The sequence below is a fragment of the Coptis chinensis genome, chromosome 7 (assembly GCF_015680905.1).
Source record: "Coptis chinensis isolate HL-2020 chromosome 7, ASM1568090v1, whole genome shotgun sequence".
Lineage (NCBI taxonomy): Eukaryota > Viridiplantae > Streptophyta > Magnoliopsida > Ranunculales > Ranunculaceae > Coptis > Coptis chinensis.
In genome coordinates, this window is record NC_141462.1 from 67,152,855 (window position 1) to 67,165,840 (window position 12,986).

The 12,986-nt window shown below is 34.2% G+C and overlaps 1 protein-coding gene across 1 annotated transcript; it reads left to right on the forward strand.

Moving 5' to 3' along the window:
* Positions 1–9,022, forward strand: LOC147488478 (uncharacterized). Its single transcript, XM_086570518.1, has 12 exons — positions 1–9; positions 272–304; positions 463–568; positions 1,959–2,021; positions 2,098–2,197; positions 3,056–3,196; positions 3,295–3,351; positions 3,495–3,727; positions 4,145–4,195; positions 4,324–4,427; positions 8,520–8,638; positions 8,764–9,022. The coding sequence occupies exons 3-8, from the start codon at positions 531–533 to the stop codon at positions 3,564–3,566; spliced, it is 471 nt and encodes a 156-aa protein (XP_086426644.1). The 5' UTR covers positions 1–9; positions 272–304; positions 463–530; the 3' UTR covers positions 3,567–3,727; positions 4,145–4,195; positions 4,324–4,427; positions 8,520–8,638; positions 8,764–9,022.
* The last annotated feature ends 3,964 nt before the right edge of the window (positions 9,023–12,986 follow it).

Below are 12,986 nucleotides of genomic sequence, written 5' to 3' on the forward strand. Positions count from 1 at the left end.
AGGTTGCATGTTAGATTTCGATCCCTTTTAAATTTTCTCATGATGTATTGTGCGTATCAACGACAAGGGTAGGAAGTTTGTTCATGTTGTATTCGAGGGAACCTAATTACTATACAAAATTTGTTAAATTTTTACTTCGATTTTAAGATTTTTCTTTTATCTAACTGAACTAAATTGTATGTTGATTCTTATCTCTTTGGCTTTCGAATTATGTAAAAAAGCTTTGTTCTTGAAGTGAAGTTTTACATTTTGTAGATGGTTCTTTGTTTAGGTGATGGGTTACTTGTGTTGATACTTAGATCTGGTATGTTGTTATTGCTGGCCTTCTCCAAATCTGACTAAGTTGATGAGGTCCTTGTTCAAATACATGATTATTGATTGTATAGTTTGTATGGAATTTGCTTTTGTGTTATCATTTGCCCCTGCTTGAGAATTATATGTTAAGGTGGTTGTGCTTACCAGGAATATCTTGGCACTTCACCTGTCCAAATCTGAAACCACAAGGGTTCAAATACAAGAGCGGGCAATACATGTTTGTTGATTATGAAGTGGTTTGTTCCTTTAAATGGTATGAACGACATACTTTTAAATTATCGTATTGTAGAAAAGGTAAATTTAAATGAATGAATATGATGATTATGAGTAGTGCCCAAGGCATCACTACAAGAAAAGTTTCATTTCTTCACAAACTCCCACTCCTAGGATATTGATTTCGTTCTATGGTACCATATTATATTTTCCATTTCAAATATAATTATGCTGATCAAAGACTTTAGAGTCTTCTTCATTTCACATAAACTCTTTCATATTCATTAAATTTTAAAGTTTATGCTTCTAGGTCTTGAAACACTTAACTCTAGTCCCCAAAACGATTGATATACTTTTAGGAACTCTAAGACTCATGTCTCATTTCTGTTTAAAATTTATGTAGTCTAGGTGATAAGTTTAATATTAAAGTTAGGAGTTTTACTCATATGAGAAGTTTGTGTTCAGAATTAAGTTTGTTAGTGTCCTATTTAAAGGGGTCAGATAGCTACTAAGTCAAAAATTAGGTATTGCAATCCGATTTCGTGGTATTGATAGAACATAAATGTCGTAGCAGTTGTAGGCCTCTGGGCAAGCTTAGTGTTTGAGTATAATAAACTTCAGATATGCTCTATAACATTTAGAACTTATACCTGTATGCTGATTGTAGCATTCTTTCTTCTCTTTTTATATTGTTATTGGGTTTCACTGCTGCTATATATATATACATACAGCCCGGCTCTTAAAGTCTTGCTTATTATATATATATAACATTTAGAACTTATACCTGTATGCTGATTGTAGCATTCTTTCTTCTTTTTTATATTGTTACTGGGTTTCTTATATATATATACATACAGCCCGGCTCTTAAAGTCTTGCTTATATATATATATATATATATATATATATATCAATTAAAGTCTTGTCTCCCATAGTATCTAGTCAGCCAATTTTATAAATCATTAATAAGTGTATGGTGCACCTGTTTTAGGAAATGAAATTTGCTCAAGTGTAAGAATTAGGTGTTACCTGCGGTAATTTTATCTCTTTCCATGGGTTCTATTCCATACTTTGGTTGAATGCCTTGAATTTTTAATTTATGTGCATGGTTGTCGATGTCCATTAATTTAGTGTTTATAAATGAATAACCATTAGTCTATATATCAGTTTTGCTCATGGATTCCTTTGTTTTCTATTATTTTTCCCTTGTCATTTTGAGTGCTGTGGTGGCATTTGCTGATCTTCCTTTTCTTACACATTTTCTTTTTTCCGTTCAGAACCAATTTGACCCAATACTTTATGTGAAAACAGTTGGTGATTTTATCCCGACAATTTGACCCATGCTTTATAGTTCAGATGGTTGCCTTTTTGGTTTTGTTAGTAAGTGAGCTTTAGACTGACTTACATTTTCTCTATATCAAAATTCCCACAGGAGCATTAAGGACCAAGACTTTGGGGGGATGTGTTGTGCTGTCTTGACTGTGAAGGAACTCAAGTAAGTGATTTTGAACTTGTGCTATTGCCATTTGATCTCTATACATATTCTAATTTTCCTACTTGCCCACTTGCAGCTCTACTGTCGTAACAGTTGCAACTCTTCAAATATTTGGATCGGAGATTGATGAAATTCCATTGGTTGTTGCACCCTGCACTAGTGATAACCAAGGACTGGTGAGGCCAATTAAGCTGCAAAAAATCATTTTTTTAGCTTATTGTTTTCTTATTCTTTAAATTCTATTTTCAAATATTTGCTGCCAATTATACTCAAAAAGTAGCTCTGGGTTGATTAAGCTAATTTTGCTTTAGCGATAAAAAAAATATATGCTCGCTGCTACTGAGAGCCACTTCAATTTTTTAAGAATAAGCTCTAGACTCATCTTGAGACTTTTCTTTAGAATCTTTCGATTTCCTGAACTCCAAATAATTTCAAGCAAAAATATAATCAAGAAAGTCCTCAGCACTATATTCTTGTATCTCGTGATCCCGGTTCATAATACTTGTGCAATTATCTTGTTCTTATAGCTTTCCTAGGAATGAGCAATGTCTTGTTTTTTGAACACGAGTAATGCTAATGAGCTTCCCTCTAAAAAGAAGCACTAGCTACTTTTGGGATAATGGTTTTTGTGCTTGGGCAAGATGAAAAGTGGAGCTTTAAAATATTTTTATATTTGGAATCCATGAAACCATGTCTGTCAGCAGGGTAGCTTGGTGCTACTGTAGCTCCTTACATACACATGTTAATGTCAGAAGGAGCATCTTTTTATCCTAAAAACTTTTTAGTGGTCAACCATATCATTAATTGATTATTTAGTATGATGCATGTTTTTATACTTAATATATTTACATTGTGTCGGTCAATTTTAATTCTGGATACTATCATCTGTTTTATTTATCATTTCTTTGTGCATATACACATCTATTTCGACATAGTGGTTTGCTTCTTTGTGAGCTTCTATTCCTTGTAAAAACTATCTGAAGGATGTCATCATTTCTTCAAGTTCCTACTCATATAATGCTACTTCTTAACAGAACTATTTCCAATCATTATTTACATGTATTGAGAGATTGCTGGGGTTCCTTAATGTGAAAAACATAGTGCTCCCATCTACTGAAGAATCAAAATCAATATGGACTAACAAGTTTGGTTTCAAAAAGATATCCCCAGATCAGGTGATTAGTGAAAACGAGGAAAAACACAGAATTGTGTTGTTATTTGTTATTAGTGATTAGTGATGAGATTGTTTTGAATGTTATTTGTTCTTCTCCAGTGTGAGAGGGAGTATCATGTTAGTTGTCTTAAGGTACACAAGATGGCAGATCTAAAGGTTTGAATTGTGCATGATTGTTCTTTCTCATTTCATCTAAATAAATATTTTGTGGCTATCTGGCTTTTAAGCATGTGTGCAGCTATCTGTCAGTACTATATATATAGTGTGTAATGTCTCTTTATAATTGGAATTGCCAAAAGGGAAGTGGTTTTGTTGCACAGACTGCAATAGGATCCATACTGCTTTACAAAAGTTGGTTGCTCATGGCCTAGAGAAGCTCACTAATTCACTCCTCAAAGTTATGCTGAAGAAGCAACAGGAGAAATGTCCAGATAATGTTACTGGTTTTGATGTAATTTGGAGACTTCTTAGTGGCAAGATGGCTTCTCTTGAGAATAAATTGTTGCTTTCTAAAGCTATGACAATCCCCTATGTAAGTAGTTCTTACGATTCTATGGTTCTTTGGTTTGAATCTTCTGATTGAGAAGTGTCTCAATTGGTGCATGCTAGTTTCGTACAGGCTGCAGGCCTCTGTTTGCCTTTTGTAAAAGCAAATTAAACATGACCAATGAAGCCTTGACTCCATGAACCAGTCCCTAGGGTTGAACTGAAACCAATTGAATTGGACAGTAAACTTGATGGCTTGTAAGGCATGTTTGACCTTTCATTACACTAAGTACCCACACTTTAGATGATTCTGGACTAGTTTTAGAGTTAAAGTATGATTATGCTGAACTTGAGTATAGGAATGTTGGTCTATCTCTAGCTATGACTATAACCATTTAATGAAGGAGTATGCTTTGGTAAAGACTAATGAGGTTTTGGTTGTTGTGTATCATGCATGGTAAAGACTAGCGAGTACATTCTACAAGATTTATGTTAACTGTTTGATACAAGTAAGGTTAGTGATTATGTTAACTGTTATTTTTTCAAGCAATTTCATTTGGTTTCTTCTTTTATTTTGTTTGTTGATCTTTTTGGTACGATATTAATTGGCCTTGTTCACATCGTATTTGTGGTGCCATATAGGTTGCCTCATGCAAATTTAGTGGTTGAAGATACTAGTTATAATAGTAAATGGTGAAGAATGGAGCGCAGAGAGTTTGGATGACGCACAAGTAGCTCTACATGAGGTATGAGTTCATAACTAACTTTAACATATTCTTTGAAATAAGACTTGTTTGAATGTTACTATCTTAATGTTTAAATAGCATTATCTAGGTTCTAAGTAAACAATCAATATGGAAGACAAGCAAAAGGTTATTCATTTAATTTGGCATTCGATTATAGTTCAGTTTACATTATATCTAGAAAGATGATAGGTCCTTAGTTTTTATAGAATTACCTTGATGATCTTCTCCTCAATATTTATACATATTGGTCTGTATGGTTACTAAAGCAACATGTCATATTCTTCAATAATCTAGAATCATTCTTCAATAAATACTAGCCATTTATTGCAAAACATGTAGTGATACAAAAAGGAAAAATAAAGTCTTGTATGGTTACTAAAGCAGCATTCTAGGATGCATGTCTAGAGAAGTACGTGCATAGTTACATGTCTTGCTACCTATTAGTGGAAAGGTTAGGTACTATGTTGCAATTGCATTTAAGGAACCTATATAGTTTATCTGTCAAGTTCTTGTATGTCAGGAAAGGCTGGTTCCCTTGGAAGTTATTAAATTTTGAATGACATAAACTATTTTATTAGTTAGGACCTCCTTTGTTTACTTCAATAGGAACATAATTAGGTTTCATCGAGTTGTTTCTAGCTTAAACCCTTTTTACCTATTACACATATTTTATAGTTTCTTAACGTCTTGTTTTTATGAATCTAACTTACACAAATTTTACTTACTACTATGTATCGATTCTCTCTATTTTCTTAATTTCTTTTTGGTGTCATTGGTCTGGTTGCAAGTGTCGATGACTTTTATGATTGCTAGAGGAAGGACAATGTGAGAGATCAAAAGGTTTCGTTTTAGAGCTATTAGGACTTATTCTATGTATTTTGTTTACAAAAGACTTAATGAGTTTACTAATTGTTATTATATTTTTGGTTATTATCTCATTGTTGAATAAAATGTAATCAAAGTTAAGACTTGCGACTTATGAATGAATTATAGAGTACGTTTGGTTTAAGTGTTTTCTTTATTGTTATTGTACCTAAGTGTAAGTTTAAGTTTTTAGTGAGATGGATAGGTTGTGTATAATATGTGGGATATATGTATACTAGAAGCAGGTTGCAGGAACGATTGGGGCTAGAATATTTAAATAATTTTTTTTCCAGATGTTTCCAAATTTAGCAACGGTTGCGTATCCGTTACTAATGGAAGCATAAGTAACGGTTACGTATCCGTTAGAAATGAAAATTGCTAACACTTTCATTTGTTGGAAATGAATTAAGAACAAAATTAATAACTGTTACTAATAATTTACTAACGGTTGATAAGTGTTGTTGAAATTAATTTCAGTAACATTTGTTAACCGTTGGTAAATTTGCTAATACTTTATAACCATTACTAATATCCGTTACTAATATTTGTCACGCTTTTGTGTCAACGGAAAATAACCGTTGCTAATATTTTTTGTAACGGATGTATATCCGTTACAAATAAGCTGTTATGGTGTAGTGATGCCACATTTAAACAACTCGCAAAAGGAAGAGTTTCCCTCGGGTGAACAGCTCTATCCCTAGCTTTTTCATGCGAGAACAATACATTATTGAAATCTCCCATCACACACCAAGGGCCCTGAATACCTACACTCAACAATTTTATCTCTTATCACAAAATGAGCCTTTCATGCCTTTTATTACTTGCATAGGTGACAATTAACAAGAACGAGAACCCATATTGTAGACTGTGGACCTTACAATGTATAAACTGGGCTCCTTCTACTTCTCTTTGTACTTCCAAAATGCTCTTATCCCATGTAAACTATATTCTGCCATATTCATCACTTGAGTAATTATGTATGATTCCCCATGATGGGCACACCATACCTGCAATAGTGGAAAACTTCTCCATCCTCACCTTTGTTTCCAAAATGCCCATACAACTCAGCTTAATCTCCACAATAAATTTATTCAAATTCCTTGCTTTATTGTGATTATTTAACCCCCGTACATTCTAGCTACATACTCTGATCATTGTTAAAGATGTGGTTTAATGACCTTGTCGCTTTCCCTGACCTTTGGACCTTCCCTTTCCTTGTTGCCCAGGTGTAGTTTGGGAGTCTGCATTTTTTTTCTTCTGTGCCCTTGTTTGGACAGGGGTGTGCACAGTGGCCATTTCCACCGGAGTAGGATTAGGAGCCATTCTCAATGGAGTAGGGTTGGCCATCAAATCACTTAAGAGTTCTGGTTCAGCATCTGATAAATCATCCTCTTCCAAGTCCGCCAACTCCTCAAAAATGTTTCGCTCAGCAGTAAACATGCCATTCTCAGGGTGCTCGTTTCTGCCTTGTAATGGGCCTTGTACTCCTCTAGCTAGTACTTCTGGATTACCTGTTAACTCTTGGAAAGTGCATTCTACTCTTCCAGGAGATACCAGTTGGATCTGAGTTGGGCATTCCTTTGCTTGTAGATGCCGCTCTGAGCCTCTTTATTCCTCCGAAGAACTACTTTCCCCATCATCATTTTGTCTCCTAAGTTCCACTGTTTGAGTTGTAATTGCTAGCGACATGTCCACTTCTTCAACCCTTAGAATACTAGTGTTTCTTCCCCCTTGCTGTTAAGCTACAACACTCGTAGACTCTCCTCTATTAGGTTCTGCTCTCTGCCCTTGTGCTGCACTTGGTTGCCCTTGCTGCTTTCGCATCCACACTTTACTGACCCTCACACCACACTGAATTGTATCATGCCCAAACTGGTTACACTTTTCACGTGACAACGGCTTCCAAGGATACTCCAGAGGAATAACAATCTCTCGAGTACCAGCTTTAATCTTAATAGAATCTTTATAACTATGGTTGACAGGGAACTCAATACAAAATCGGGCAAAGGATAGCCTTTTCTGCTTTGCTGTTGCTTCATCCATGAACTTTGGGGTTCCACCAACCAAGCTGGCGAGATATGACAGTCCATCAAACGTCCACATCTCCTTTGGTACATCCAGTAACTTCACCCATATCGGGATATTAGCTACCTCATTCTTATAGCTGTCAACCTCCACTGACCATGGCTTTATAACGAACACTCTCCCTGCAATGAACACCGGTCCCCCTTCCAGAACCATTTGCCGATCTTCAGAACTGGTAAAACTCATGTAAAACATCTCCTTGTCAGTTGTTATGTCAAAGGAACCCTTCAAACTCCATCTCTTCTCCAGCACAGCCTTCACTGTAAGAAAAGACAGTCTTTTATCCACAAAGTATCCCACCAGATGTTCATCCCATTGTTTGATTCCCTGTTCGACAAGTTCCTCAAGGACTTGCGCTACTAGATCAATGATGATAGGCGAGAACTCCTTGAACACGACATTAGACTCTTGTCCTCCTGATCTGCCAAACAGCGAACTCCATGAACTGTTTGTAGAACTCCTTTGGTTAGTAATATCTGCTGTTCCGATGGGGTGGGTTGCTAGATGAAGCCATCACCTTTGAACTCTCCTTCCTTCTCTGAACTCACACTGTAGCCAGTGTAGGATTTTACCAGAAAAGGATATAAACTTGAGCTTTGTTCGGATAAGAGAGGGAAACTAAAAAAGATTTAACTAAAACTGGTAATAAATGGAGCACAGGATCACTGATGTAACTTAACTAACATTACTACAAGTCGCCTTAAAAAAGGTCCCCATTAAGTGTTGACAAACGGTAGAACACACTTATTGACGTAACTTAACTATCATTATTGTTTTTTCATCTACTCCCTTTGTTTATATTTTTCCGACTCGATTATTATCACAATTTACTCTGACCATTTCTGATTTAGATATTTGCCATTGTTCCTTATTTTCCCTATTCAGAATTCTATTTAAAATCTATATAGATTCTATCGGTCAAAATTTGGATAATGATCAGCTTACCTTGAGAAGTACGTTTGTATTCGGGCTTGATAGTTATTTATTCGTACTTATTTATAGATAGGATTTCAAGCATAACAATGAAAAATAGTAGGACTTTCTTAATTTCTCTTCATTCAAGTTTCTGTGAAGTTTGTCTCAACTTCTTTTGTGGTTTTGTATCATTGTTAACGTTTATGTTATCTTTTTGAACCTTTAAAGTTGATGGATCATTTGCTATCTCTGAGGATTTATGGACAGAACTACTAGAACGTGGAACTGAGATCAGGTTGCATCTCAGAGAACAAGGTGGAGAATACTTGGAGGAGGATAAATTAAAAGTGAGTAGCCTTTCAATAGATTTGAATGTTTTTTTTTTCTTATTGAAAAACATATCATTTTAATATTGCACTGTTCGTTCTACCAAGTTGTTTTAATCTTTTATCTGTCTTTGTTTTGTAAGCAGTTAACAGATCAAGCACACAAAGAGAAGAGAGTTCACTTGACTAGAGATGCCAAGTGCATGAGTATTTGATAGCAAATCAAATTTATCGAGTTAGAAGTCTTCTCAATTGTTTATAGCTGCTAGGTACTTTTTATATTGTTCTAAGTATTTCTCATTTCTACTCATTGCATTGCCTACAGTTAGAATATCAATATTGATGTATATGTAAGTTTGTTCCCAACAAACCAGTACATAAACATGCAAAACCAATCTCTTCAAATCCTGTCACTTATCCTTCTTCTAAAACTGAACTAAGTTCATCTCTTCAAGCCCTAGATTCATCAAGTAAACCAACAAAAAAAAAATGTAAGCCATTGTCTCTATTTGTAGAACTTTAATGTTTTACTTTAATTGAAAATTTTGAGAGTTTGAACGTCATTGCTATTTCTGCTGAAGAAGCACAGTTCTTAAGCTAATTATATTTTCAAAATTACAAAATGGTGCATCTAATGTCATTAAATAGGCATTGGTGCTACATGCTTAAACACAGTACATGGGAACTAAGTTTTGACTAAGGGATTAAGAAGTGACATCAAGCGATATCTATGCTAGGGTTTATTTAAGTCATTGTCTCATTGTTTAATCAGTTAGGTTTCTTCTTGTTGGGATATTTGGTCTTTACAAAGCCAATGAACGTTTATTATTTATACATGATGATGTTTAATTAAATACACGAATCTTATCATGCATATGGGTGAACTAATATCATATGATGAAACCATAAATTTCATAGGTAATAGAAATAGAACAATCAAGCATATGAAAAGTCATGTGCGGGAGATTTGATTGTATCTATTTACCTAAAATGTTCACAGTTAGGGGTGAAGTCGGACGCTTCACTTATAAGACTGTAATATACATAATTGCTATATGATAGGATGATGATATTTCAATCATTTGAGTATGACACTAAGTTTGTATATTGGTGTAGTCACATGACTGACACTGAGGGGATCAAAGTGAGAACACACTATAAATTCGCTGTTAAGGTTAGTGTGCAAATCTCACTTTACTAATTAATCCCTGGACTTGAGGAATTGTGAAAATTCATTGTGTCTCAAATTTATTACTTTGAGACGTTAAAAAATAATGTCTATTCATAGACTAGACTTAACGTTTTGGGTAATAAATATAGGACGTCTTGAATCACGAATTCTAATAAACGATCCACCACTCTACGAAGTTATCTATTAGGAAATTGTGACATAACTAATTGAGCTCAAACCTGGCCGGTATAAGAAATAGTTTCTTAATGCTCAATTGATGTTAAATGTCAAATTGGATCAATTAGACATGGGTGTGACAGTGAAGAACAAATTCCCAATAGTCTAATTGTGAATACAAGTAAGGTGGAGGGACTTAGATATAATTAATTGTAGGAAAAGACTTTCTTGAAAGTTTCAGGGGCCTTATTATAAATATGGATTTGTTAATGGACACTTTTCATATTAAAGAGATATATATTAAAAGTGTTTTAATATAAAGTACAAGTACTTGTATGATAGGGATTTGTCCTATTAAGATAAGACTTGGAATCCTAAGTGGATCCCACTACACACACGTATTCTCAAAGTTTCTCTATATAAGAGAATGACTTTTTGTAGAAAGGGACCATTAGTTTTTCGAGGAAAAGTACAACTAAAAGTAGGAGATAAGCAAAAGTGTTTTGTGGTGAATACTACTTGAAGGATGAAGACTAAGTGATTTGGATTCAGCTTTGGAAAGTTTATATTTACTGTCAATCTCCAATTCCACGGCGGTTTTAAATGTATTTTTCTTTTAATTTCTTTTTTGATCAATAATAGATTAACATGTTAAAGATGTAGGATTAAAGTAATCCCAACAAGTGGTATCAGAGTTAGGTTATGCTATAATTTATTTTTGATTTGCTTTTAATAGAATAATCAGATCTGGGGTTTTTTTTTTTGTAAATATATATATGATATAAGATAATTTCAGATCTGTATGTTCTAAGAAATAAATGTTCAATTTTTTTTTGTATTGGAACATACTATTTAAAATTGAAAAAGGAAAAGATATATTAACGTTGTTAACATAAGATGTTGGTTTAATTAATATGATCTTTTTTTTTTATGGTGAGTGTTAAAAAGAAAATAAAAAGTATATGTGTTAATTTTTGTATGGTACAAGTTTTTTTTTATAGAGCATAAGGCGTTGGTCGATATGTAGTGTTGGTTATAACAGACACTCTAAAAAGAACTGTTTTTTATGGGACCACATGCTGATAAAGGACAAAATTTTTCTTTGAAGAAAAGTGCATAGTTTCTGTACTATTATTAAATAGGAATCTTTTGTCCTGATATAGTGATATATGGACGTGAGTGCTTGCTATTAATGTTTTAGGGACTCGGTCCTTTAGTGCATGCATTTTGTACTTGCTGTACATGGTTTTTTTTTGCTTAAGCTTTAAACCACGAGGGCAGAAGCGTTATTTGCTTTTGTGAAAGGGGCAATTTTTTTGAAAATTGCACAAGGGCCACATGATAGTAAAAGACGAGATTTGTTATGTCACTCTATTGTCCTGACTCATAAGGAGATATATGTAAACACAAGTACAGCAGACAGGTTTTGCATAAACTTCTGTGCGGTTTTTTTTTTGCTCAAGTTTGGAAGTTATCACATAGCATATATATATTACCATCATGAGAAAATGCATGCTAATAGACATGGTATTTCTATCTAGTTTTTTTTATATGGAACGTGTGATCCCATGCTAGATATTAAAGATGTTTTAAGCATAAATACTCTCAGTCTATATAATATAAAACAAGTGGTAAAGACATTTAATTTACGAATTGAATCCCTTACTATACCGTTATCAATTCAATAGAAATTATATTTTTAGATGTGATTAATATGATCCCTACGGATAAATTAATTGCATATTAAAATATTTTTGCCTATTGTCTATTCTTAAGAAGGAAAATTCATATATGGCTAGTGGAAGTGTTTTCCCTTACGGATTCATTATCTCACAGTTACATTAATGAATTATGATGATAGTACACTTGGCTGAAATATAGTTGACAGCCCTACGGTTTGTGCAATTATATTTTAGTAGCAAAAGAAATAATAATTGAAATCATATTACATGTATGTAAAATTGATGGGTCTAGAAGAACTCGGATGATTAAGTTGAATAATTTTGATGCCCTACGGATTATTCATAAGCATTATTTTTTTTTTTTTTTTTTTTTTTTTTTTTTTTTTTGCACTCAAGTAAGGTAATTTTGTTAGTGAAAAAGAGAGAATGATACAGAGAAAGGGAAAACCTTCTACATCATTCAGTCACAGTTAGGTAAACCTAAAATAAGTTCTATACGGACATTCAAGATATTTCACAAAGTCAGGCCTAGTACAACTCCAGAGCATTGCATCTTTAGCCAATTGTGAACCTTTTTTAGCTGCTGCATTAGCTGCAAAGTTCACTTCTCTATAAGCGTGCGTGATACGCACCTCTTGAAGTTGTTTGTATGCCCTTCTCCATCTTTGTCTCCATTGCCAAGGACCTTGATTCCCATTGAAAGCAAGAACAACAGCACTAGAATTTGATTGAATCCATATCTTCAACCGTCTTTGATGCACTGCAGTTTCCACAGCAAGTACTATAGAAAAACACTCGGCCTCATAGTTTGTTACCACCCCCAGCCCCAAAGCTAAGACTCCAACAACCATGTTATCACTATTATGACAAACCAGACCACTACCCCCATTCCCAGGATTTCCCAAGGAAGAGCCATCAGTGTTAGCTTTCACAGTATACTCATCTGACGATATCTAAGACACCTATTTGATGCATTCAGTTGGTCTGACTCGACATCAAACGTTGAGTTTACGAAGAAGAACCGGCTCATTTGAATAATTTTTCATGAAGTCTTTCGATAGCATACCTGGTAGGCCAATACTACTCAGAATAAGCTTCTTCATCAGGTGGATTATGACATTAGCATCTTCGAAAGTGTATTTGTTTTTGACCTTCCAAATCTGGACTAGTGTGTTAATCATAGTAGCCACCCAAAAATCTTGAACCAATGAGCTTCTGGTTTTAGATGCTTCCATCATGAAATAAATCGGCAAGCCAATCCCAAAGAGATCGAACTGCAGTGCAATTCCAGAAGATGTGATTAGCTGTTTCCTCTTGTTGTTTGCACATTCTGCACTTT